Here is a 27,682-nt window from a genome sequence, read left to right as displayed (position 1 = left end):
ACCCCATTTATCCATTCACCTACTGAAGGACATGCTGGGTTTGGATTATTGGGTTTGGATGCTTGGGTTTGAATAAAGCTGCTGTAAACATTCACATGCAGGTTTCTGTTTGGATATATGTTTGTAGCTTCTTTGGCTAAATACCAAGGGGCATGAGTACTGGGTCATATAGGAAGAATGTATTTGGTTTTCTGAGAAACTTTCAAACGGTCTTCAGAAGTGACTTTACCATTTTGTGTTTCCATTAAGTAATAAATGATGAGAGGTCTGCTGTTTCATAGCCTCACCAGCATTTGGTGTTGTCAATGTTTTGGATTTTTGTCATTCTAGTAGGTGTGTATGGTATCCCATTGTTGTTTCAGTTTGCCATTCTTTTTTATATTTATTTATTTTGGGGGAAAGCACAAGTGGGTGAGGGGCAGAGAGAGGAGGACAGCGCATCTGAAGGTGGGCTCTGTGCTGACAGGCTGACAGCAGGGAGCCCCATGTGGCTTGAACTCACAAACCTCAAAATCATACCTGAGCCACCCAGGTGGCCCTCAGTTTGCTCTTCTTTAATGAAGTATGATGTTGAGAATCTTTCCATATGCTTATGTGCCACCTGTATGTGGGGTTTTTTGGTTTTTTTTTCTCCTTGGTGAGGTATCTGTTCAGATCTTGTGCCCATGTTTTAATTGGGCTGTTTGTTTTCTTAATGTTGAATTAAACAATTTTTTGTACATGGCTGTATACCAGTCCTTTCTCAGATACATTTATTAAGATTTTCTTCCAGTCTGTGGCTTGCCTTTTCATTCTTCTAAGGGGGTCTTCCACAGAGCTGAAGTTTTTAATTTTAGTGAAGTCCAACTCTTTTTCCTTAACACCATTTCTTCTTTCACAGATTGTAAATTTGGTGGTGCATCCAAAAAGCCTTTGTCAAACTCAGGGTCCCCTGGATATTCTCCTGTGTTATCTTCTAGGAGCTTTATAGTTTTACATTTTACCCTTAGGTCTATGATCCATTTTAAGTTAATTTTTGTGAAGCATGTAGTATCTGTATCTAGATTCTTTCAGTTGTTTTTTGTGGGTTTTCTTTCTTTTTTTTCTTTTTTGGCATGCATGCCAGTGCCTATTTATTCCAGCAGCATTTGTTGAAGACTGTCCTTTCACTATTGAGGTGCCTTTGCTCTGTTGCTGAAGATCAGTTGACTGTTTTTTAAGGATCTATTTCTGGGCTATTCTGCTATTCCGTTCCATTGGTCTACTTGCCTATTCTTTTGCAAATACCACATTGTATTGAGTATTGTAGCTTATAGTAAGTGAGGTTAGATAGTGTTAGTCCTCTAACTTGATTCTTCTTCTACTGTGTTGCTCTTCTAGGAATTTTGCCTCTCTGTATGAACTTTAGAATCATTTTGCCAATATTCATAAAATAACTTGTTAGGGTTTTGATTAGGATTGCAATAAATGCATAGATCTGGTTGGGAAGAAATATCTTTACAATATTATGTCTTCACTCCATGTACATGGACTGTCTCCATTGATTTAGATTTTTGCTTTTTCATCAGGGTTTGTAGTTTTTCTGGTACATATTTTGTTAGATTTATAACTTAAATATTTAATTATTTTTGTTCTTAACGTGAATAGTATAATGTTTTTAATTTCGAATTCAGTTGTTCACTGCTGGTATATAAGAAAGCAGTTAACTTTGTACATCAATTTTGTATCTTGCAACCTTGTTACAATTGCTTATTAGTTGCCCGACTTTTTTTGGTATTCTTTGGGATTTTCTACACAGACAATAATGCACATTTTATTTTTTCTTTCTAATAATGCCGTTTATTTCTTTTTCTTGTCTCACTGCATTAATTAGGTCTTACAGTACGATGAGTAGAAGTGGTAAGAGGGGATATCCGTGGTTTATTCTTGCTATCAGTGGGAGATCTCTCACCATTTAAGAATGATGTAAGCTGCAGGTTTTTGTAGAAACTTTTGTAGAGGAAGTTTACTGAGTTTTGTTTTGTTTGTTTTGTTTTGTTTAATCATGAATGAGTGCTGGATTTTGTCAGATGCTTTTTCCTACATCTGTTGCTATGATCAGATAATTTTTTTTGTTGTTGTTAGCCTTGATGTCATGGGTTACACTGACTAATTGTTGAATGATGAACCTGGTTTTCATACCTGAACTAAATCCCACTTGGTCATGGTGTATATTTTTTATATATACATTGTTGGATTTGATTTGCTTATATTTGGTGAGGATTCTTACATATGTGTTCATGAGAGATGTTGGCTGTAGTTTTTCTTTCTTGTGGTGACTTTAGTTTTGGTATTAGAGTAATGCTGGCCTTATAAAATGAGTTAGGAAGTAGTCTGTCTCCCTATATTTTCTGGAAGAGATTGTAGAGAATTGATATAATGTCCTTCTTAAAATTTTTGGTAAAATGCACCAGTAAGCCCATCTGGGCCTGATGCTTTTGGTCTTGGAAAGTTATTAATTATTAGTTCATTTTCTTTAATAGATATAGGCCTATTATTTTTCCTTTTGTGAGTTTTGGTACATTGTGTCTTCCAAGGCATTGATTCATTTCATCTATATTATTAAATTTGTGGGCAGAGTTGTTCATATATTCCTTTACTGTCTTTAAAATGTTTTTGAGAGAAATAGTGATGTTTCCTCTTTCATTTCTGAGATTTGTAATTTGTACATATTCTCTTTTTTCCCCTAATTAACCTGGCTAGAGGTTTACTAATTTTATTTGATCTTTTCAAAGGATCAGCTTTTAATTTCACTGATTTCTGTTCTAATTTTTATTATTTCTCTTTTGCTTACTTTGACTTTAATTTGCCCTTTTTCTAGTTTCCTAGAAAGATGGATGCTTAGGTTACTGATTTTAGGTCTTTTCAAATACATGCATTCAGTGATGTAATTTTTCTCTAAGCAGTACCTTTGCTTTCTGAGGAGAAATTTGATATAATTTCTATCTTTGCTACTCTGTAGGTGAGTTTCCCCCTCCCTCTGGCTTCTTTCAAGATCTTTCTTTCTTTCTTTCTTTCTTTTTTTTTGATTCTCAGTAGTTTGAATGTGATATACCTAGATGTTGATGTTTTGTATTTGTCTTCCTGGGTATTCTTTGAGTTTCCTAGATCAGTGGTTTGGATTTATCATTAATTTGGGGGAGATTTCAGCCATTATTACTTGAGATTTTTTGTTTTCCTTCCTCTCTTTTTTCTGTTACTAGTATTCTCTTTACATGTGTGTTAACACCTTTTGTAATTGTCCCACATTTTTTGAGTATTTTGTATTGTTCTGCATTTTTTTTTTTTCAGCTCAGTTTTGGAAGTTTCTTTTGATATCTTCAAGCTCAGTGATTTTTTGCTTGGCCATGTCCCATATATTGATTACCCATCAAAGGCATTCTTCATTTTTGTTACAGTGTTTTTTGATTTTTAGTACTTCCTATTCATTCTCTTTTAGAACTTCTATTTCTCTGCTTACAATACCCATTTGTTCTTGCTTATTGTCTACTTTTCCCATTAGAGCCCTTAGAATATTAATTATAGTTTTTAAAATTCCTTGTGTGATAATTCTAGTTTTTCTGCTATATCTGAATGTGACTCTGATGTTTGCATTTTCTCTTCAGATTGTGTTATAAAATACTGTATGATATTTAGTTGAAAACCAGACGCACAATGTATTGGATAAAAGTAACTGAGGTAAATTGGCTTTTAGTGTATGGTTTATGTTTATCTGCCTAGTGGCTAGGCTGTGCTTTTTGTTTGCTGAAGCTGTGTCAGAGGCTAAGCTCTCCCCTCTTGTCTTTTGGGTTCCTTGGAGACTTCTTAAATAATATCTGGGATGTGCAGTTCTTTAAGTTGTATTCCCTTGTTACTATACAGAAGCCCTATTTATACGGTGGTAAGTTATGGGGGGAGGAAAAGTATTCTGTACTTCTATGATTCGGTCTGTTTTTTAGTAAGCCTGTATCCTTGGGCTGTGTCCTTCAGAAGTGTTTCTCAGTTTTCTTATATTTTTCCCCCTTAAGTGAGGCAGGAATACTAAAGGATGCTGCAGTTGAGTATTTCCTTCCTCTAAGTGAAAGGCTAGAGTGTTGTGGAGATGGGATTTTATTTTTTTTCTGCCAGATCGATAAAGCTCTTGTGGAACCCCAGTCAGTTAGTCTCTGTTAATATAATTTCTCTTGAGAGCAGGCTGTGTTAAGAACAGAATGCTCTGAGTGTATTTGATCATGACTGTTTTCCCCCACCCCTTGCTAGAAGCACAGTATAATTTTTTTGTGATCTTCGATGTGATAACCTGGTAGGTTTCCTGAAGGGAAAACTTGCAGAAGTATGGGAACCTATGTAAGGCTGGATCCCCTGGAGTTTTTAACTGTTAGACTTGTTCATGTGGAGTATCCAGCCATTTGTCAACTACATTTTGGGCTTTCCTACCCTGATAATAGTTTCTATGGAGATTTCTTTTCCTGGGTTTCTTCTCTGGTGAGTTGACTCTCTTTATCCACCTGTCTCCTTTGCTAATTTGGGGGGCAGTGGTTTGCTCTGTGACCCTTAATTCTCTGATCTAAGAAGAGTTGTTGATTTTCAGTTTATTCTCCTATTTTCTTGTTGTAACAATGGGATTGGTAACTTCCAAATTCCATACATGTCAGACCAGAATCAGGAAGACCTAGTGTTAATTGCTTTTTTACTATGTATTTTACTTTTCTTATTAAAGAATAAAACATACCTCTAGGTGATAAAATTTTTTTGACACAGCTGCATGATGTGCCACAGTGTGGATATGTACAGTTTTATTCAGTCAGTTCTTTATGGGCATTCAATATTTCCCATCATTTTTTCCATTACAAACAGTTCTGCTAGAAATGTTCTTATGGGGTACCTGGATGGCTCAGTCAGTTAAGCGTCTGACTCTTGATTTCGGCGCAGGTCTTGATCTCATGGCTCATGAGATCTAGCCCTACATCAGTTTATGAGATCGAGCCCCGCATTGGGCTCTGGGCTGACAGTGTGGAGCCTGCTTGGGATTCTCTCTCTCTCTGTCTCTCTCTGTCCCTCCCCTGCGCACACTCTCTGTCTCTCTCAATCTCTCTCTAAAAATAAACATTTTTTTTTAAAGTCCTTATTCATGTGTAAGTATACATGTATACTTGCATACTGGCGCTATTATTTCCTTTGATTTACTCCCAAATGTGGGATAGCTAAGTCAACAGACATTGTAGTTTTAATTAGTAGGTAATCAGGTTACTTTGCTAAAAAGTTGTAGTGTATGAGTTTCCTTTCATTTGAAAATCACTGGAGGGGGTGCCTGCGTGGCTCAGTTGGTTAAGCATCTGACTCTTGGTTTTGGCTCAGGTCACGATCTCATGGTTTTGTGGGTTCGAGCCCCACTTTGGGCTTTGCACTGGGAGCCTGGAGCCTGCTTGGGATACTCTGTCTCCGTCTCTCTGATCCTCCCCCACTTGCACTGTCTCTGTTTCTCTTACATAAATAAACTTGAAAGAAAGAAAGAAAAAGAAAGAAAGAAAGAAAGAAAGAAAGAAAGAAAGAAAGAAAGAAGGAAGGAATTGCTGAGTATTGTCAGTCTGATAGGTAAAAATGGTATCTCATTGTTTCTTTGATTAGTACTTTCCTGATTACTAGTGAGGTATGGAGCATCTTATTACCATTTTGATTTCCCACATGCATTCTTTGTGACATTGCCATTTCTTTCAGTTGGGTTGTTTTTTCCTTAACAAATTGTATATTAGACATAGTTGTTAATATATTTAAAAATTACTGTTTGTGTTCCTCGTAGAAAAGTCAGAAAATGGCAGCAAAAGAAGAAAGTAAAAATCACCCATCTGCTCACACAGAGATAAACTGCTCTTAGAATTTTGATATTGGACATTTTTCTAACCATATGTATGTATATAAATTCCTACCAAAATGAAAGTTTACTTGGCATGCTATATTATAAAAAATATTATTACATACGATTTTACTAATGTTTCAATACAATGTAAGGAAAAATAACATGCAGTAGAAAAAAAATTTTTTTTTTAAATTTTTTTTTTTTAAATGTTTATTTTTGAGACAGAGACAGAGCATGAACGGGGGAGGGTCAGAGAGAGAAGGAGACACAGAATCTGAAGCAGGCTCCAGGCTCTGAGCTGTCAGCACAGAGCCTGACGCGGGGCTCGAACTCACGGATCGCGAGATCATGACCTGAGCCGAAGTCGGACGCTTAACTGACTGAGCCACCCACGCGCCCCGAAAAAAAAATTTTTTTAATGCATTTTGTGGGGTGCCCAGCTAGCTCAGTCAGTGCAGTGTATGACTCTTGATTTTGAGATTGTGGGTTTGGGCCCCACACTGAGTGTAAAGATTACTTAAAAATAAAATATTTAAAAATAAATTTTAAAAATAAAAATAAATGCTTATGACTCACTAAATTGATTTCATGATCCAGTTTGAAAGTTGGAACTTTTGAAACATTTTGATATGGGAACATTCTATCCCTTAATTCAGGATAACTTGAAAACCTACTGAAATTTTTATTTATTCATTTTTGTTGCAAACATTTAAAACAATTCAGTATTAGTGAAATAGTATTATTGAACTACTCAAACATACTTAAGACAGTATGATGAAACCCATTGTTGCCATTTCTCACATTTAGCCGTTATCACATTTTGCTAATCTTGTTTCATTTCTCTCCCCACCTGTTTTTATTATGCCTGGATTATTTTTAAGTGAGTCTTAGGCATCATATTGTAAACATAAATACTTGAGTAATCCTCCACCTATAGTATATAATGAATTTGTGGTTATGTTAAAAAAGAGAAGAGGCAGTTTTTTATAATATTTATATAATTTATATAATATTTATATAATTTATAATATTTTCTAATAGTTGATATTTACATTTACCAAGTTGTCTCAGAAATACTTTTTATGAGGGCTTTGTTGAAGTCTGGATGCAAACAAGATCTACATTGTATGTGGTTAATTATCTGCTCTTACATTTTAAAAATTTCATTCCATTTATTTACTGAAGATTAGACCACATTTTGGATTTGGCTAAATGCTTCCTTTTGGTGTTTTTGGATTGTTCTTCTAACTCTCATATTTGCTATAAATGGTAATTAGATCTAGATGCTTGTTTAGAGATAAGCTTGATTCTTTGGCAGTTGTGCTTAAAAGATGATGCTGGAAGCTATTATCTCTTATGGTTTCTATGGGCAGGGATTTGGGAGCATCTTCGCTGGGCACTTTTGGCTCACGTTCTCTCATGAGGTTGCAGTGAGGTGTTGACTAGATCTGTAGTCACTAGAAGGCTTGACTGGAGTTGGAGAATCAACTTCCCTCAAATGGCTGGCAAGGTGTAGTTCCACGGTTGGTGGGTGGTCTCAGTTCTTTACATGGGCCTTTCAGTAGAGTTGCTTGACTATCCTGACAGCTTCATGGCTGTCTTCTCCCAGGGCAAGTTATTCGAGAAGGTAAAATAGAACCTGCAGTGTCTATATACGATCTTGCCTTGGCAGTCATTGATATTATCACTTTTGCAGTATTCCTTTGGTCACACAGGCTGCCCTCGAACCACTGTGGGAGGGCATAGATACCTGGACATAGAATTGTTGGGGACCATGTTGGAGGCTGACTAACCATAGATGATTTGTTTTTAAAGAAATTCATTTACTTATTTTTTATTCTAAGTAGGCTCCGTACCCAGCATGGTACTTGAACCCATGACCCTGAGATCAAGAGTCACATGCTCTAGCAACAGAGCCAGCCAGGCGCCCTTACTGTAGATAATTTTAATTTAAAAGAATAAGGTTTATATTTGTTTGATCTTATACTTTTCTTTGTTTTATATTAAAAATCTTAATTCCCAAGGTACTAACCTAGTCCTACAATATACACATAATTTCAAGATAACAATGCTAATATTAGTTACTAAGAAGAACACTGAATAAGGTTTTAGATTTCTTAATGTTTCTTTTTGTTCCTAGACTATACCCCACTAGGGATATTTAGTCAAAATACTATGATACAGACCTGCAGCCAGTTTGATACACGTTTAGGTTCATCTGTTTCTGATCTTTTATGGAAATACTTTCTTACCCTTTTTGGTTAATGATGTATATTTATCATGTAAAACATTACATGACTCTAAACTCACAACTTTAAAACAGGGCACATTCAGAATAGGCTCACTCGCATTTCTCTTTTTCTCATTCTGTCCCTTTCCCATGGGTAACTGTTATGTTTTTGTTTTTAAAGTTTAATTCATTTCAGTTTCTTTTCTACATATTCACCCTCCTCTCTTTGTATAAATAGGAGCATAATAGTAAATGATCTCCTGTGCCTGGTTCTTTCCTCCATAGTGGTAGAGATTGTCATCACCTCTTTTTATGGCTACACAGCACTCCACCATGCGGATGTACAGTTTATTTGGTCAGTCTCCTGCTGGTCGACATTTACATTGTTTTCAGTCTTTTACTGTTAGAAATAATGCTGCATTGAGTAGCTCTGTGCCTATATCATTTAGCATTTTTGTCAGTGAATTTTGGGACAGGTTCCTAGAATTGGGTTTGTTATAGGTCAAAGGGAAATGCTAAATATAATTAAATTAGATATTAACAGATTCCTAGCATGTCCGAGAGAGTGTTCCTTACAAGCTTTGCAGTAGAGTCTGGTGTCATACTTTAGGGTTGTTGTCAGTTTGTTATTGTGGTGAGCTTTCAGTTTGAAAAAATAAATTTTTATTCTGGGCGAGGTTAAGCAACTTTCCATTGATGGAATGGCAATTTGCTATACTGGTTTTTTGGTGGTTGTGGGTTTTTTTTGGGGGGGGGTATCTTTTTTTTGCCTACTTTTCTTAAGGTTGTTAATCTTTTTCTTTCTGACTTAGAGGGACTTTTTATAATGGATATTAATAAATTGCCTGGAATATAAGTTACAATTGAATATTTTCCAGTTTGCTTAACTCTTCTAAATTTGCTTGTAGTGTTTTTAGCCATGCAATAGATTTTTATTTTTACATAGTCGCATCATGGAAGTGTTTTCCCTCTTATTGCTTCTTGATTTGATTCCTAGTTAGGAAAGTTTTCCTCATTCTGAAGTTAGGAAGAAACTCATGGTTTTTGTTTGTTTGTTTTTTTAAGTGTTCTCATGATTTTATTTTTTATATTTAGCACTTCTTCGTTTGCTTTTTATGCTGGTATATGTTGTGAGGAAAAGACCAGTTTTATCTGTCTCTGTCTATTTCAATTGCTCAAATATTGTCAATAAATCCATATTTTGCCCTATTGAAATGATACACCATCTTTATCATATATTAAAGTTTTGTATGTGCTTGGGTAATAGATTTCTGGATTTCTGCTTTATTTCATGTTTACTTGCAAATATTACACTTTCTAGTTATAGACATTAATACTGTCTTTATATCTGGTAGAGCCTCATGCCCAGATCCCCTTTTAGATGTTTTCATTGCTATTCTTATATTTTTCTATGTGGATATAACATCAACTTTATGTTTAATTGTAGGGAAGAAAAACTATTTTAAAAAATTGAGCTTGTGATTAATTTATAAATTACTTAGGGGGAATTGACATCTTTTTCATGTTGAGCCTTCCTATCTAAGAGTGTATGCACTTTTTGTGTGTATAGTTTTGTCTCATAAGAGTCTTACAAGTTTATCTTTGAAGGATTTGGCACATTCCTTAAATTAAAAAAAATTAATCTTTTATTAGAAACAGAGCCTTCCATTTTGTCTTTTAACTGGTAGTTACGTTAGTGACTCCTTTATGTTTTATTTCTGCTGTTTTTTTTTTTTTTTTTTAATTTTTTTTTTTTTTTTAACGTTTATTTATTTTTGAGACAGAGAGACAGAGCATGAACAGGGGAGGGGCAGAGAGAGAGGGAGACACAGAATCTGAAACAGGGTCCAGGCTCTGAGCCGTCAGCACAGAGCCGGACGCGGGGCTCGAACTCAAGGACTGCAAGATCGTGACCTGAGCCGAAGTCGGCTGCTTAACCGACTGAGCCACCCAGGCGCCCCTCTGCTGTTTTTTTTAAATGTGTTACTGTTTTTAATAATTTTCTCATTGAATGTTTATGTCTTTTGCAGGGACCAAAAGATAATTTCATCTGTATAGAGCGATAGTTTTCGTTTTAATTCTTACACCTGTAATTCAATTCTAATAGAAATAGAATGCAAGCTGTTATATTTTAATTTAAAATTATCTGTTAGCCTCATTTTAAAAAAATCAGTCTGTTTAAATAATATTTTTATTTAACCCAGTGTATCAAGTAGATTATTTCAGAATGTGATTGGTATAACAGATTATTAAAGTATTTTATATTCTTTTTGTTGGTTTGTAGTAAGTCTTGGAAATCTGTTATACATTTTATACTTCCAGCACATTCAGTCTAGCCAGATTTCAAGTGTTGAATAGCCACATGTGGCTTGTGGCAACTGTATAACACCATGCACATTCTAAATACTTTCTCTAACTGTGTTATTTAATGTCATCAAAGATTAATCTGTCAAATGCATACTATTTTATAATCTACTTACTTTATCTTAACATCATTAATATGTTTCCACATCAATATTGTACCTCTACAATAATTTTCAAAGCGCATGGTATGGTATAGATGTACCATAATAAGCCAGTTTTTTGTTTGTTTTTTGTTTGCCTATTGTTTTGCTTTTAAGTATTTTATTGCACTATTGCTTTTAGTGAACATGCTTATAGTTAAATCTTTGCAATCTTTATTTCCTTTTGCTGAATGTCTATAAATGCACTTGCTCTGTAAAAGGGTATGTAATTTTTAAAGCTTTGGTGTATATTGCCTATTTATATTTTATGAATCTTCTAATTTACTGATACTACATAACAGTGTCTATTTACCTCATGAAGCCTTTGTTAATACTGTGTATTTATTGTCTTTCTTTTGAAATGCCTTTAGTTAAAACCCTTTAGGTAACCCTTCAGTTAAGAGTGGTATATTGCTTTGTATATTTTGATTGATAGTGAAATGTGTGTTTGGATATAAGCATCTTTTGCATATTGACAGTTCATTTTATTTATCATTTTCTATTGTGGGATTGGTCTTCTAACATACTGATTTGTAAGACTGTGTTTTATATTAAGGAATTTGTAGGACTTTGTTTTATATTAAGGATATTAATCTGTTTTGTAGCAAATATATTTCTCCAGTTTGCCATTTGCCTTTACCTCCCTTTTTTAAATTGTATTTTAAAGTTTATTTATTATTTATTTTTGAGAGAGAGAGAAAGTGCACACGTGCACAAGCAGGGGAGGGGCAGAGAGAAGAAAAGAGAGACTCCCAAGCAGGCTCTGTGCTCTCAGTGGGGCTTGATCCCACGAACTGTGAGATCATGACCTGAGCCGAAATCAAGAGTCAGACGCTTAACTGACTGAGCCACCCAGGCACCCCTTGCCTTTACCTTTCATATTGTTTACTTATGTACATGATTCTAAATTTTTATTTAGTGAAATCTGTTGGTTTTTTTATGGGGTTGTGTTTTGTCTTTGGTGTAACTCACCCATCTTCCTGTGGGGTTATGGTATTTGTTCCAATACCAGCTTCACCTTGTTTTTTCTTCACTGACTTCAAATGCTTGCTTTCATAATTATTAGATGTATATTGACGCTTTATTTTCTGGTGTATATTATATTACACTTCTCTGTCCCTACAGGTTATATGAAATCTCTGGTAGGGCAGATGTTCATTTTCAGAAACATTTTGGCTGGTACTTTGGTTCTTGTTTTCTTTAAGGTGAATTTTAGCATTATTTTGTGAAGTTAAGTATCTTCTTAGCAAGAGAAAATAGAAACAAATCCTTGGCTCTTTTATTGAAACCATTTTATAGTACAGAATTTTATAGTTTGGTATTTCGTAATGAATTTGTATGGTTATTGTTAAAGTTTATTTTCCTGGTCATTTGTAGTAATGTTTCTTCTGTGGAGTCGTGTAAATTTTATTTTCTAATAAGTTGTTACTTGCATATATGAATGCACCTTTTGCTTTTTGTATATGATTTTCTCTAACTTAGGTAGTCTCTTTTTATTCTATTGGATTTTCAAGGAAAATAGTCATCTACCAGTAATTCTGTTTTTCTTCCTTTCAGTGTTTACACATTGTCTTTAATTTTCCTTACTAACTTCTACAGCAGTTAGTAATAATGTTTTTTCTTATTTATAACACCAAGCATTTTACTGCTAAATATGACTTGGTTGTTGGTTTGAGAGAAGGGTACCATCATAAACTTGTTTTTCAATTTTTATTTACATTCCAGTTAGTTAACATAGAGTGTAACGTTAGTTTCCGGTGTACAGTTTAGTGACTCGGCACTTACATAGAACACCCGATGCTCATCACAAGTTCACTCCTTCATCCCCAACTTTTAAGAGTATTCTTTTTTTAAGTTTACTATAAGTAAGATCTTGGCTCTGTTTTTAGTTAGGAACTGATTGTTAACTTTCTTCAGATGACTTTTTTGCATATTGATAGCTTATTTTCTTTGATAGATATTTTGAATTTTGTCAGCTTTTCCATGAATATTTTTAGATACAGCTTTGGATTCAATTTCTACAAGCTTCAGTTAGGGTTTTTGGATCTCTTATAAGTACAGTTGTTATGTATGTGCTATGTGCTATTTTAGGTTTTGGTAGCAAGATTAAGTTGGTTTTATAAAATAAAGTTGTAATTTGTGTGCTTTCAAATGCTCTGGAGATGTACAAACAGAATTAAATTATATGTTTATTGAAGGCTTAATAGAAATCATCTAAAATCAAACTGGGCTCAGATTCTTTTCTTATTAAATACAATTCTTTTAACACTTTTAAATTTTCTTTGATGAACTGTACTGATTTTATTCAGCTTCTGCTGAGAGACAATTTGTTCAGTGTATAAAACAGTTAATTTATTTTACATTAATCACGCCCAGAAGCTATGCACTGTAGGGTTGATTTCCATATCTTAACAGTTTTCTGTTTCCTTGGGACGTTTTTATTGATTTTAAATTCAGAGAGAAAGATGTATGTTATTGAAGTCACAAAGTAGGACTTCTTTTCAAGAGATAATTTTCTTCACAGCATTTTTTTTTTAAATTTTGAGCCTATAGAAAAGTCTTATAAGAATAAAAATTTTAATGTGTTAACTATTCTTGTTCTTAGGTGCATTTTATCTGGTGTTTGAATATATGGACCATGATCTGATGGGACTACTGGAATCAGGCTTGGTTCATTTTAATGAAAATCACATAAAGTCATTTATGAGACAGCTTATGGAAGGCCTGGATTATTGTCATAAGAAGAACTTTTTGCATAGAGATATTAAATGTTCAAATATTCTTCTAAATAATAGGTATGGTATGAGTCTGATATATGTGTTTCAAATGAGTATTATATAATGTATACTTTGATTCTGTTAAAAAGATTTAAAATTTATTGCTCAAGCTGTTATAACATAATCAGTGTTATTACTGCCAGAACTGCATCTGAACATGTGTTAAATACACTTTGGTTAATTTTCCGATAATACTTTTTGGTGTACATAAAATAATACTTAATCAATTTTCTTATTTGATATTCTTCCAGATAATGTGAATGGATATTCTTATAATTAATAATGATTTCAGCCTTAGGTTAAGAATAGTTCTGAGAATTTTTTTTAATTTAGAATTTGTTTTACACCAGTATCACAGTTTTAAAGTGAACTTTTTTTGAAGTGTGTATACACAGACACACACACACATATATACTTATACACATACACAAGTAGATATTTAAAGTTTATGTTAAACATTTTACTGACAGCATAACCTGAGCTCTGATAATTCTTTTGTAAGTAGTACTCCTTGTTAGTTTAAGTGAGATATGCCTGGTTCTGATTTTAGTTACTAGAAAGGGTTCTATGTACCTAGCCCCTCTAAGAATTGGAAAATTAAACATAAATTTAAAATGATACGATTTCATTCTCATGCTTTACTGATTTGATTTGAACAAGTAATATGTCTTAATACTGAGTAGCAACAATAATCTCATTTTATTTTCATTGAAGTGTACTTTTCTAAATAGGAACTAACTAATACTAAAATACTGTTAATACTAGTACAATAATAGTAATAGTTGTGGTGGTGGTACTAGAATAATAGTAGCTGAAATTGTCAAAGGAAAAGTACTGTTTGTTTTTTTTTTTTTTTTACTTGTTTATCTGTTTACCTTTCCTTATAGGACTTGGGGTACTGCTGTGTGATCAATGTTAAAGTTTATATAAGTATATTTTTTATTAGTCCTAGGAATAGAATATGAATGTGTATGATAGGATTAGATATCTATGAATATGTACAAATATGTATGATTTCAGAGTAGGCTAATAGTTTATGTTCATTTTGTCTTCCACCAGAGGGCAAATAAAACTTGCAGATTTTGGACTTGCTCGATTGTATAGCTCAGAAGAAAGGTAAGAGTATTTTCAAATGAGTATTATAGACAATAGAGACCAGTTTTAAGGACAGCTTATTGATAGTTTATTTTTTTTTTAAGAAATAAACTTTTTTAAGAAAAGGGAAATCTACTATACTTTTCATTGTTAAATACAGGAAATAATATAATTTTATACCATATTGGATTGACTGTTTTAATTACAAATTTTATGTATTTATCTCAATTTAAAAATAATTGCTTTTTTGGCACTTTAGAGGTAAATAAATTTTTTTTTTAAATGTGTCATTTTAAATGTAGCTTAAGTGCAAATCCAGATATTAAGATGTTGGTGATTTTTGTGTTTAGTGAAAAATATTAGTACAGTATGTGCTTTTTTTATACTGCATGTTTAAGCTCACAAATTTTGTTTTAGTTATTAATTTGGATTCCTTTTTTTAAAAACTCAAGTTTTATCTATAGTTATGTTTGTTGTAAACTCTCTGGAACCTTTTATTTAAACTATTGTGAGAAAGTTCCATTGTATAACTCTTCTCTGTATGGAGCTTCCCTGGCTGCACTTGGGACGTGTATCCCATTTTGGCTCCTTTGGGCCTGGTGGTAGTGAAATAGGACTTGCCTCATTAGAACTAATATGTGGGAGTCTGGCTGGCTCAGTGGGTGGAGCATGGGATTCTTGATCTCGGGGTTGTAAGTTTAAGCCCACACTGGGTACAGAGATTACTTAAAAAGAAAATCTTAAAAAAAGAAGAAAACTAATATGGAATTTCAAAATTATTTTTGTGAAGTAGTGGATTTTATATAAATATTCTATGGAATTAATTGGGTTTAATCTATCTCTAGTTTGGTCAATTTCTTTCCTATCAAACAACACTGTTTCTTTATTTCCAGATATATATTCTGAAATACTTTATGCTTGACAATTCTGTAATTTCTTTAGTGCAACTATAATTTAATCATGATACAAAAGTTAATTAGAATTCTCAGAAATAGGTACTTTCACTGAATGTTGGCCAGTTTCTGGTTGGTTGAAAAAAATCCTCTTTGAATTTTTTTACAGTGAAAATTTATTTCTTTTTGAATCTTGCATTGTCTGTTATGTCATTCTGAAAATTATTTTCATTGTTTAGTGTAGAGAGGTTTTTAAATGGTGTGTTTTGGACCCATCAGAATTCATTAAATCCCTCAGAAACTATGGTATGGTCCAGTTGTTACAGACCTACTTTAAAAAGGCAGAGCTTTTTGGCTTTTGTTGTTTTACCTGCCATACTTCTAATTAATATTTTATTTTAAGAAAGAGTCGTAGGATTTATTTTTTTTAAGTTTGAAACTTTTCTAAAGCCTTAAAAGCTGTAACCCTCATCTTGCATTTGAGAAAACTGAGCCCTAGAAAGGGTTGAGTTAAAGATAAAAAAATATTTGTTGGCAGAGTCCAGAGTATATGTAGTTCAGTTTCCAACTCCCAATTTTTTATTTTTTCTATCACCTATAATAGTGCCTCTTGGTAGAAATTGAAGAAAAAAATAAACTGGCCAAGTATGCACTTAATCCAAAACTTCTCTTGGGAGTATATTTTTTGAGTAACTAAATTTCGTTGACTATTCTTTATGGGGAAGTTCTTTTTTTTTTTTTAATTTTTTTTTTTTAACGTTTATTTATTTTTGAGACAGAGAGAGACAGAGCATGAACGGGGGAGGGGCAGAGAGAGAGGGAGACACAGAATCGGAAGCAGGCTCCAGGCTCTGAGCCATCAGCCCAGAGCCCGACGCGGGGCTCGAACTCACGGACCGTGAGATCGTGACCTGAGCTGAAGTCGGACGCTTAACCGACTGCGCCACTCAGGCGCCCCTGGGGAAGTTCTATTTAATTAAAGATTCTGTCCTCTTAGCTGGTTATTTGAGATTTCACTGTAGTTTCAATCATCCTTTCTTAATACAGGTATATGTTTTTGTCAAACTTAAATGTAAATCCCTTCTTGATTTCATGTTAGGTTTCAGTAGAAATGGAGAACAGCTAAATTACCATTTTTTGTCTTATTTTCATGTTTAGTGAAAAATCTTAGTATAGTATATGCTTTTTATACTGTATGTTTAAGCTCATAAATTTTGTTTTAGTTATTAATTTGGACTTCCTTTTTTTAAAAAAAACCTCAATTTTATATATAGTTATATGTTTGTTGTAAACTCACTAGAATCTTTTATTTAAACAAACTATTGTGAGAAAGTTCCACTGTATAATTCATTTTATGTTGATATTTATTCACATTAGAATAGATATGTTCCAGAAAAACTGACTGTAAAGTCAAGTTTTACCTATCAAAATACATTTTCTAATTTATTTTACCTTTTAAAAATGGAGTGTTGGGGGGTGCCTGGGTGGCTCAGTCGGTTAAGTATCTGACCTCAGTTAAGGTCATGATCTCACAGCTGCTCATGCGTTCAACCCCTGCATCGGGCTCTGTGCTGACAGCTCAGAGCCTGGAGCCTGCTTCAGATTCTGTGTCTCCCTCTCTCTCTCTGCCCCTCCCCTGCTCACATTCTCTCTCTCTTTCTCTCTCTCTCTCTCTCTCTCTCTCTAAAAAATAAATAAATGTTAAAAAAAATTTTTTTTAAATGGAGTGTTGGGTTTCAGGGGAGTGCCAAGGGCGTGGTGTGTTCACTGAGCCGGGGTCCCCATTGCTGTACTGAATTGATACAGGAATTTTGAGCTTAGAAAGGTAGGAAGTTTAAAATTTGCATCTTCAGGTAATGTGTAGTAAATGTTTCTGCTTACCCAATTTTCGTAAGATAAAACCTTTTGGTGTATTATTTTGTTTTGTAAGCAAAGTTTTTCAGGGGCTTATGTACTCCCTTACAACTTTTCTTTTTCAGATTTGAATAATTCCAATTTAAGATCAGAGTAGGCTTAATTTTAATGGAATGACTTTAAAATATATATATTGTTATAGTAAATTTTAATAACCTACCAGTTTCTAACATACTGCCTTTAGCAGATTTACTGTTGTTCCAACTTTTCTAGATATTTTTAAAAATAAACATACCATGATATTTCATTCATACTTCTTTGTTATTATAAGCAGGAATAAAAGTAAGGCTTTACAGTAATAACACTCATCCAAATGTTAAATCACTTTGAAGTGTTTTCTAAGTAACTAGCTATTACAGATAGAATAACTGAAGTGTTCAAGAAATTATTGCAAGGTTTTTTTGTTCAGAAATTGAGCACATTTCAGCTTACCACTAATAGCTTCAACTACATTCTCACTCACTTGGTTTCCGATATCTTTTTTGAATTTGGAGAACTAGATGGAATTCTCTCTAGTACTTAGGAATTGAACATGGGAGGTGATGTGACCATTGTGGATCTCCTCTGTCACGTGTGCTACAGAAGAAAGAACCACTGAGATAAAATTAGGGTGAAAATGATTCCTTTAAACTTGAAAAATCCTTTTCTCATTTTGGGAAATATAGAACTTGAGAACAGAGGGTTTTGCCCATTTCTTTACACCCATTCATTTTTTTTCAGTAGCTATTTTAAGTTCAACTTTTCCTGAAACTTTTAGCCATGGTAATATACCCACTTCTGAGTTTTTATTTTACCAAGTCATTGCTCCATTGCTTTCCCAAATGATGGGATATCTTTTTCTCTTTATGTGACTGTCCCATATGAATAAATATGTGCATCAGGAAAACTTTGGTTCTAGTCCTGGCATTTCCATTTCTTTAAGAAGTTAATCTTGGGCAGGTCACTTAATCTCTCTATATTTCATTATTCACAACTTTAAGATGAAAGATTTTGTTTTATAAAATTTTTTTAAGTTTATTTAGAGAGAGACAGAACGCACGCGTGCAAGTGAGCAGGGGAGGGGCAGAGAGAGAGAGAGAGAGAGAGAGAGAAAATCCCAAGCAGGCTTCATGCTGTCAGCACAGAGCCTGACCTGTGCCTCGAACTCACAAACTGTGAGATCATGACCTGAGCCAAAACCAACACCCAGACGCTTAATCGGCTGGGCCACCCAGGTGCCCCAAGATGAAAGATTTAAAATCTCTAAAATCCTTATTTAAAGTATATTGAAAAACCTATCTTTTATGGTTCTAAGAGTTAGTGTAATCAAAATAAAAGTTTCTTAAACATTTTTAAAGGTAATATCACCATCTAGTGGCTTTTCATAAAATTGCCATTAAAAGCAAAATTAAATTTTTCCAAAGCTAAGTATCAGTGGGAAAGGGAGAAAGTATTACCTCTTGCAGCTTGTCCAAGGACTAGATGAATTTATATTCAGGACATATTACTTGTGTTCTTGCCTTTTCAGTCAAGCTAGAATTGTAGTCATCTTAAAGACAGAGACCATATTTTAAACTTTTATGTTTTTTATGCCCTAAAGTGTAAAACACATTCACACTAACTGCTTGATTAATTCTGATCCAAGAGACCAGCATTCTGATCTGGAGGACCCTCCTGATAGAGATTAGTGCAGGGAGCTCTGGGGACTACAGATAATACAGAGTACTTCTGGGAGATCCTGGGCCAATATTAGGACCATAGTAATAAAAAGATGGCTAATAACGTATTAATAACAATAAAAAATGTGGCTAAACAAGCTTTAGGAATGGAAATCTCATTTAGATTACTAACCTAACCATATGATCCAGATTAAATTGTACTTCCTTTGGCCCTAATGGAGTAGCTTACATTTTTGAGCATATAAAATGGGAAAGGCAGTTTAATTATCTGGAGTATGGTGTTCCCCCTCTTCATGTAGGGTAAATGTATTCCCTCAATGCTGAAGATTTACAAATTTCTCTTTCTTTCTCTTGATCTTTCTTTTGATCTCTAAACCTGTACTGGACATAACTGCACAATTCCACCTAGGTGGTGTAGGTGCTTTAAATTAAACATACTGTACAAAGCCTGTCTTCGTATTTCCAGAAAAAAAGTTTGCTCTTTTCCTTTATTCCCCATTTTAGTTGAAGGTATCAGTCACTCTCACATATAGATATGTCTCCTATAGACCACTGTAAGTAGAATTGTATTGGTTTTCCTGCCTCTGGGCTGTTTCCCTAACATTCTTTTCCTTCTGCCATTCTTACCAACTGCTGTCCCCTGCCCCCCAGATAATAGCAATGTCAACTCTTGGTAGTTCCCTTAAACAGGTTAAGCTCTTGAATGCCTTTGTGAGTCTACATAAGTTGTTTCCTTTGTATGGAATTATACTTTCCATTATCTGAGTCTGACGTTTGTTTTTTTTTAAAAATTTACCCTGAATCCTACAGTCATTATTGGTCACATCTTCCTTTATGTATCCAGAGTACATTTTTCATTATTTTATGTAGTACTTAAAGTATATTATTGTAATTTATATCGATATTACCACCAGACTTCAAGGCTTTAAACAACTACTTGGTTGGTTGGCTCTTTGGTCTAGCCATGTCTTGGTGCTTAGTGCAGTACCTAGCTCAGAGTGTCAGTAAATACTTGTTTATAAAGAAGGAACAGGGACCCCTTGGGTTGCTCAGTTGGTTAAGGTCCAACTCTTGATTTAGGCTCAAGTCATTATCTCACACTTCATGAGTTCGGGCTCCACATTGGGCTCCTCGCTGACAGTGTGGAGGCTGCTGGGGTTCTCTCTCTCCCTCTTTCTCTGCCCTTCCTCTGCTTGTGTACTTGCTCACTCTCTCAACATAAATAAATAAACTTAAAAAAAAAAAAAATATATATATATATATATACATATATATATATATATAAAGAAGGAACAAACTTAACTAGCATTTGTGCATAGTACTTTATATATTTTATATATGTATGTATACATATATACACATACATTCATACATACATACATACATATATACACATATATTCACAGTATATAATCAAAAGCATTAGACTTTTGATTTTGGTTTAGGTCGTGTTCTCACAGTTGTGAGATCGAGCCCCAAGTCGGGCTCTGTGCTGAGCCTGGAGGCTGCTTGAAATTCTCTCTCTCCCTGTCCCTCTGCCCTCCCCTGCTTGTTCACTTGTGCATGTGCTTGCGCTCTCTCTCATAAATAAATAAATAAATATCATTTAAATTAGTGAATTAGGTAATTTGAAATTGGCCTTATTTGCCAACTCCATCTATCTTGGTATTTGCTTTTATGATTAAAAGTCTGTCTGCATACTTTCTCAATATTTGCTTCCTTCTTATTAGACACTAAGGTAGAAAGTGAGGTGGGACACCTGTTTTGCAGAATACTTGAATAAATCATGTAAGTTTTTTCTTAACTTTTAAACAATCATTTTGTCTTTTGTCAATATTAACTTCTAAACATTTAAAACTAGTTTATTGAAAAGCTTATTTAAAATGTTTATTTAAAAAATGTTTAGCACAGACATTTAAAACATAATTATAGCACCACCATCTTAAAAGTTTTCTTGCTAGCTCTGCTCTCTCCCTGGCTTATCTCCTAGCTCTAGAAAATGAACATTTGCTCAGCCTTCTCAGGAACTGATGGTTCAGTGTGCTTGAAACAAGAACCAAGTAGTAAATATTTTTTTTTTAATGTTTTTTTTATTTTTGAGAGACAGAGCATGAAGGGCAGAGAGAGACGGAAACGCAGAATTGGAAGCAGGCTCCAGGCTCTGGGCTGTCAGCACAGAGCCCGACATGGGACTCGACCTCGTGAATTGTGAGATCATGACCTTAGCCGAAGTCGGCCACCTAACCAACTGAGCCACCTAGGCACCCTAGTAATAAAGATTTTTATAGGCCTTATGTGCATATTCTCTAGGAGGAAGAGAATGTGTGTGTGTTAAAGGTATAACATATTGACGTTTTGTGTTGTCCCTTTGACTATTTGGAAAGGAAGTCTGGAAGCAAGGGCAGTCAGAGAGCTGTTGCAGTAAACCTGGGTAGGATGATTATGGCTAGAACTTGGGAATGGGCATAGATGTTGGCAAAACAGATGAATTATATCATAAGATATAAAATTGTTAAAACTTGATAGTTGAATATGTTTATTATTTATTTTTAATTTTTTTTTTAACGTTTTATTTATTTTTGAGACAGGGAGAGACAGAGCATGAACGGGGGGGGGGGGGGGGTGGTGTCAGAGAGAGAGAGGGAGACACAGAATCTGAAACAGGCTCCAGGTCTGAGCTGTCAGCACAGAGCTTGACGTAGGGCTCGAACTCATGGACTGCGAGATCATGACCTGAGCCGAAGTCGGCCGCTTAACCGACTGAGCCACCCAGGCGCCCCTGAATATGTTTATTTAGACACATCCCTGTCTGTACCTCTACTGTAGATTTCTGCTTAAGAAACTGAATAAATGGTTTGTTAGGGTAAGCTAAGCTTTTACATCAAAAAGAACCTGGAAATTCAGTGGCTTAAAGAGTACGAAGTTTGTATGTGTTTCTCACTTAATGATCAGGAATGGGTATTGCTTACCTCAGTGGACAACGAAGAGTATTTAACCATCTCATTAGATCAAGTAGTGACTATTTCATATAGTCATTGAGGGATCCAAGTTGGAAGATCTGCCATCTTCTTCACATGACTTCCAAGGCTGACACCACCTCTGTTAACCAGAAGCTAGAAAAAAGGAGAGAGGGATGTTATGAGCCAGACCTAGAATGGTGCTTATCGTTTATGATCATGTTCTTTTAGTGAGAACATGGTGCTGTAATCACACACACCCAACTACAGTGAGGGTAGGCAGTGGCCTATAGGTGGGCAGCTACCATTGAAGAAAAGAAGAACAGATTTTGGAAGACAGCTAGCAGTGTCTACCATACATTCCTGAGACAGGAAACAGGAAGCAAGTGTGTGGCAAAAGATGATACATTTCCTTTGGGATGTGTTAAGATACAGGTACTTTTAGGACTTCTAAATTTACATGTGTAGTAAAAACAGGTAAGATGACCTTAGTTGGGGAAAAAAAATTATTGTTTCTTTGCAGCAGTGTTACAATACAGAAGTTTCAGAGTTATTTTTCTTGGAAAATATCAGGAAGAAAGTGGGAGTGAAGATAGAAAAGTAAGGGGGAAGGGGCATGTGAAAAAATTGTGTTCATCATATATAGTTAAGGCATGTCTTAGCTCATTAAAAGTATTAGTAAGTGCAGGGTACCCAGGTGGCTCAGTTGGTTAAATGTCTGACTCTTGATTTTGATTCATGTCATGATCTCGCAGTTCTTGAGTTTGAACCCCGTGTGGGGCTCCACACTGCTGACAATGCAGAGCCTGTTTGAGATTCTCTTTCCCTCCTCCTTTATCTGCCCCTCCTCCACTCTCACCTGCTTTCTCAAAATAAATAGACTTAAGAATATGTTAATGAGGGGCGCATGGGTGGCTCAGTGGGTTGGTTGAGCGGCTGACTTCGACTTCGGCTCAGGACGATCTCACGGTCCGTGGGTTCGAGCCCGCATCGGGCTCTGTGCTGTCAGCTGGGAGCCTGGAGCCTGCTTCGGATTCTCGATCTCTGTCTTACTCTGGCCCTCCCCTACTCATGTTCGCTCGCGCTCTCTCTCTCTCTTCCTCTCTCTCTGTCAAAAATATAAAACATTAAAAAATATATACATATATATTAACAAGTGCTTACTCTGTGCCAGACACTGACCTAGGTAATACCTACTGGTTAAGTATTAGAGATATAGCTATGAAAGACACCGGGTCCATGGTCTCATTTACATGGTGATGGCAGAGGTAGACATGAACCTGTGGAATAGAGGAAAGAATTTAAAATACTTAAGTGCTGCAAAACAAAATAGTGACTGCGAGGTCACTCTAGGCATGTGGGTAGTTTTTAGCTAAGGTAGTTAGGACAGACCTTTAAAGAAGTAAAATTGAGCCTGACACCTGAATAATGAGTGATGAGAATGGGATAACTTAATGAAGACATAGGGCAAGAACATTCCAGTAGAAGGAACTGAGCAACTGCAAAACCTGGGAATAGACTTGGAAAATTTAAGGGCCAGAAAGTTGCCTAGTGTAAAAATAGGAGGTGAGATGCCCAGGAATATGGTTATATCAACTGAGGTAAAGTTTAAATTTTATGTACTTGCAGTAATAGGATCTGATTTTAGGCTTTGAAAAAAATCTTTAAAAAAATGGGGGAGGGAGGCCAGATAGAAATAGAGGCAGGGAAACTCATACCAATGAAAAAATAATAATGACTCAGACTAAAAGATAATCTTGGCTTTCACTTTTTGAAATCATGGAAAATGGTTGGATTTAGCATCTGTTTGGATGTAGAAATGACAAAAGCTGTTGACAGGTTAGATGTGAGATTTGAAAGAAAGAAGAGTCAAGGATGACAGAATATTTTTGACCTCTGGAGGGTAGGTATTAAAAACAGGTCCTAGATTTCTTTTGTAGGTTTGGTAGGTGTTTCTGCAGTAGATTCTGAAGGGAGACATGGCATTTGTGCATATGATAAATTTTGTTAGCAGAAGGCTCTCCATGTTTTTCTCAAAAATATAAGTTATAGTCTAAAAGAAGTACAGGCATACTATATATGTTGAAAGAATGAAGCATTTTAGAGCAGTTTAGGTATTTCCTTTTATATAATTCTCTTTTTTTATTTCTTATAAGAGTCTTTAACAAAGTTAGCAACTCTGGTTTGTAAATTTTAATTATGTAGAACCTCCAAATACTTCAGGGGTCTAGGATCTTGCTCTGAACATTTGCTTTTTTGCCTTTTTATTTATTTAGACCAGATAGGAGGCTGAGCTGCCTACCAGCCTCGGGACACACCCTTAAGGCATTGCTTTTTTTTTTTTTTTTTTTTTTTTTTAATTTTTTTTTAACGTTTATTCATTTTTGAGAGACAGAAAGAGACAGAGCATGAGCGGGGAAGGGGCAGAGAGAGGGAGACACAGAGTCTGAAACAGGCTCCAGGCTCTGAGCTGTCAGCACAGAGCCCAGCACAGGGCTCGAACTCACAAACTGTGAGATCCTGACCAGACCCTAAGTCGGGCACTCAACTGACTGAGCCATCCAGGCATCCCAGGCATTGCTTTTGTTTGTTGGGAAAAAAGGTAGGCAAGTCTGTAACTGTTTCCCACCACCTCCCCTGATCCACCCCAGTCTTTTGAATTCCTGGGATTATCTAAAGGCAGAGTGTTGAAATCTATCATCGAACAGATAGTCTTTGAGCTCTCTTGATACCTCCATTGAATGTAAAGAAAAATTCAGTGAAAATTCACAATGGTACTTTGTTTTATAAAAGGTGTATATCAATCTGAATATTTTATTCACTTTACAAATAAAAGAATTTCCCCAATATTGAGATATTCGTGTTTTAAAATTGAACTTTTTGGGGCACCTGGGTGGCTCAGTCAGTTAAGCTTCGGACTTTGGCTCAGGTCATGATCTTGCAGCCTGTGATTTTGAGCCCCTCATCGGGCTCTGTGTTAACAGCTCGGAGCCTGGAGCCTGCTTTGGATTCTGTGTCTTCCTCTGTCTCTGACCTTCCCCTGCTCGTGGTATCTCTCTCAAAAACAAATAAACATAAAAAAAATATTTTTAGGGGCACCTGGGTGGCTCAGTAGGTTAAGCATCCAGCTTCAGCTCAGGTCATGATCTCATGGTTTGTGGGTTTGACCCCCGAGTCAGGCTTCTTGCTGACAGCTCAGAGCCTGGAACCTGCTTCAGATTCTGTATCTACACCACCACCGCCCGCCCCCCGCCGCCTTTGCCCCTCCCCCGCTGGCATTCTGTCTCTCAAAAAAATAAAAAAGATTTTTTTTTTTTAATTAAAAAATATATAATTGAGCTTTCTGGGTCAAATTTTACAGTTGAATGATTTTTCTCGGTCTCCCTACTTCTTATTTTTTTCTGACAGAAACTAAGAATTTGGAAATATTAGAAAAAGCTGTCAACTAGTATACATGAAATATTTTTGCCATATATTTAGAAGTGTATTTTGGGACTCCTGGGTGACTCAGTCAGTTGAGCATCTGACTTTGGCTCAGGTCATGATCTCACAGTTTGAGTTCGAGCCCCCTGTTGAGCCCTCCATTGTCAGTACAGAGCCCACATCAGATCCTCTGCCCCTCCCTGCTCGTGCTCGCTTGCGTGTGTGCGCGCGCGCTCTCTCTCTCTCTCTCTCTCTCTCTCTCACACACACACACACACACACACACACACACACACACACACACAATAAACATTAAAAAATTTAAAAAAAAAGAAGTGGATTTCATCCAGTTTTGCATTTAATCATCTTTGATAATATACTAAATATTTTCATTTCTGGATTTGATAAAAGTTAAAAAATTAAACTAGTCTAATTTTAACTGCTTAAAGATGACTATGTTGTAAATGTTGTCTAAGACTTGATACATAGTATATAAAATAATCTTTTATTTAAATATTGCTTTCAATAAAACTTAATGACTTTGTGTAATTTCTCTACATAATTCAACATACTTTTATTTTTAAAATTATATTTAAATATACTGCTAAACATAAAAAGATAAAGTATAAACTATTTACAGATTTATATTAATTTAAACATATTCTTGAGACTGTAGATATCTAGTTGCACTTGAGGCGATGAGACCATAGGTTTCATATGCTTAAAAATCCTTGAAATGTTTTAGAAAACTAGCCATTATCATTTTCACAAATTTCTCCCACCCAGCTAATTCATATAGGTAAACTAAACTTGCAAGGCCATATCCATTAAAGTGTCTGTCCTGTGCTCAGCTTTGTTCTGGGCTTTGTGTGTGGGGTTCATAATAAAGAATGGTCTCTGGGGTCTTTTGTCTTCCTGGGAAGATAGAAAACATAAAATACAATACAGTGGTAAGTATGATATAAAAAATAAGAATGTGAAAATCTGCTGATAATAGAGATTCGAGTTTATGAAGATTGGTCTTTCACTATGTCTTGAAGGAGGTACAGGATTGAATGAGAAAAATGGGGAATTTCAAATTTAAAAGGAGTTAAGGCATAAACAGGTGAATTTTTTTTATTGACGTATAATTGACATACAACTTTATATTAGTTTCAGAATGTAATGATTTGACAGTTGTATGCACTGTGAAATGACAGTAGATCTAGTTATCATTTGTCACCATAAAAAGTTACAGAAGAAAAATTTTCATTCTTGTGATGAGAACTTTTCAAGATCCACTCTCCTGGCAACCTTCAAATATGCACTGCAATACCATTGACTTCGAGTCACCATGCCGCACAGCACATCCCCATGACCTGTTCGTTTCACAATGGGAGGTCTGTACCTCCTGACCCTCTTCATCCAAATCACCCCACCTCCTCCCTGGCAACCACCATTCTGTTCTTCATGTCCATGAGTTTTTTTATTGTTTGTTTTTTAGATTTCATATATAAATGAGATCACATGGTATTTGTCTTTTTCTGTCTGCTTATTTCAGTTAGCACAATACCTTCATGGTCCATGCATGTTGTCACAAATGGCAAGATTTCATTCTCTTGCCTGCATAGTATGACTTATGACTGCATAGTATTCCATTATATAGAGAGTAGTCTCCAGGTCTGGGTTTTGTGTTCCACAGTTTCAGATGCCTGCAGTCAAACCCAGTTCAGAAGCAGATGATCCTTCTGATGTATCATCAGAAGGTCAGTAGTAGCCTAATGCTACATCACAGTGTCAGCATCACTCACCTCACTTTGTCTCATCACATAGGCATTTTGTTATCTCTCATCACAAGAAGGATGAGTACAGTACAGTAAGATACTTAGAGAGACCATATTCACAAGTTTCATTACTATATGTTATAATTGTTCTACTTTATTATTATTATTATTGCTAATCTCTTATTGTGCCTGATTTATAAATTAAGCTTTATTATAGTTCTGTGTGGATTAGCAAAAAGCAGTATATATATAGTTCAGTACTACTTAAGGTTTCAGGTATCCACTGGGGGGTTTTGGATTGTATCCCTTATGAATAAGGGGGGGACTACTTTGTGTACCACATCTTCTTTATCCATTCATCCATTGTTGGACGCTTAGGTTGATCCATATCATGACTACTGTAAATAATGCTGCAGTGAACATGGAGGTGCAGATTATTATTTCCATTAGTGTTTACTTTTTTTTTTTTTTTTTTTTTTTTTTGGATAAATACACAGAGTGGGATTGCTGGGTCATATGGTATTCTGTTTTTAGTTTTTTGAGGAACCTCCATACTGTTTTCCATAGTGGCTGTACCAATTTACGTTCCCACCAACAGTGCACAAGGGTCCCCT

At 35.2% G+C, this 27,682-nt stretch overlaps 1 protein-coding gene and 2 long non-coding RNA genes across 5 annotated transcripts in view; 1 reads left to right on the top strand and 2 right to left on the bottom strand.

Moving 5' to 3' along the window:
* The window catches only part of LOC122233003, a 31,845-nt gene extending 9,765 nt beyond the window's left edge, over nt 1–22,080 (bottom strand). The window contains exons 1-2 of one of the 2 annotated variants that reach the window (XR_006210397.1): nt 21,895–22,080; nt 17,731–17,843 (exon numbers count right to left, since the gene is read on the bottom strand). This is a non-coding gene — a long non-coding RNA (uncharacterized LOC122233003). The remainder of the gene's footprint in view (nt 1–17,730; nt 17,844–21,894) is intronic. The other variant, XR_006210398.1, reaches the window with a different exon arrangement.
* CDK13 (cyclin dependent kinase 13) overlaps nt 1–27,682 on the top strand; it is a 122,149-nt gene that overhangs the window by 66,031 nt on the left and 28,436 nt on the right. For both annotated transcript variants that reach the window (XM_042963836.1, XM_042963831.1), the window contains exons 6-7: nt 13,194–13,383; nt 14,425–14,481. In XM_042963836.1, coding sequence (XP_042819770.1) covers nt 13,194–13,383; nt 14,425–14,481 — 247 coding nt within the window. The remainder of the gene's footprint in view (nt 1–13,193; nt 13,384–14,424; nt 14,482–27,682) is intronic.
* LOC122233004 lies at nt 22,956–27,256 on the bottom strand. The gene is made up of 3 exons (XR_006210399.1): nt 26,858–27,256; nt 23,080–23,162; nt 22,956–22,990 (listed from the first exon to the last, which is right to left on the bottom strand). It is a non-coding gene; the product is annotated as an uncharacterized LOC122233004 (long non-coding RNA).

This window comes from Panthera tigris, chromosome A2, assembly GCF_018350195.1.
Source record: "Panthera tigris isolate Pti1 chromosome A2, P.tigris_Pti1_mat1.1, whole genome shotgun sequence".
Taxonomy (NCBI): Eukaryota; Metazoa; Chordata; class Mammalia; order Carnivora; family Felidae; genus Panthera; species Panthera tigris.
The sequence above is the reverse complement of the archived record's forward strand: the minus strand, read 5'-3'. Positions and strand labels throughout refer to the sequence as shown.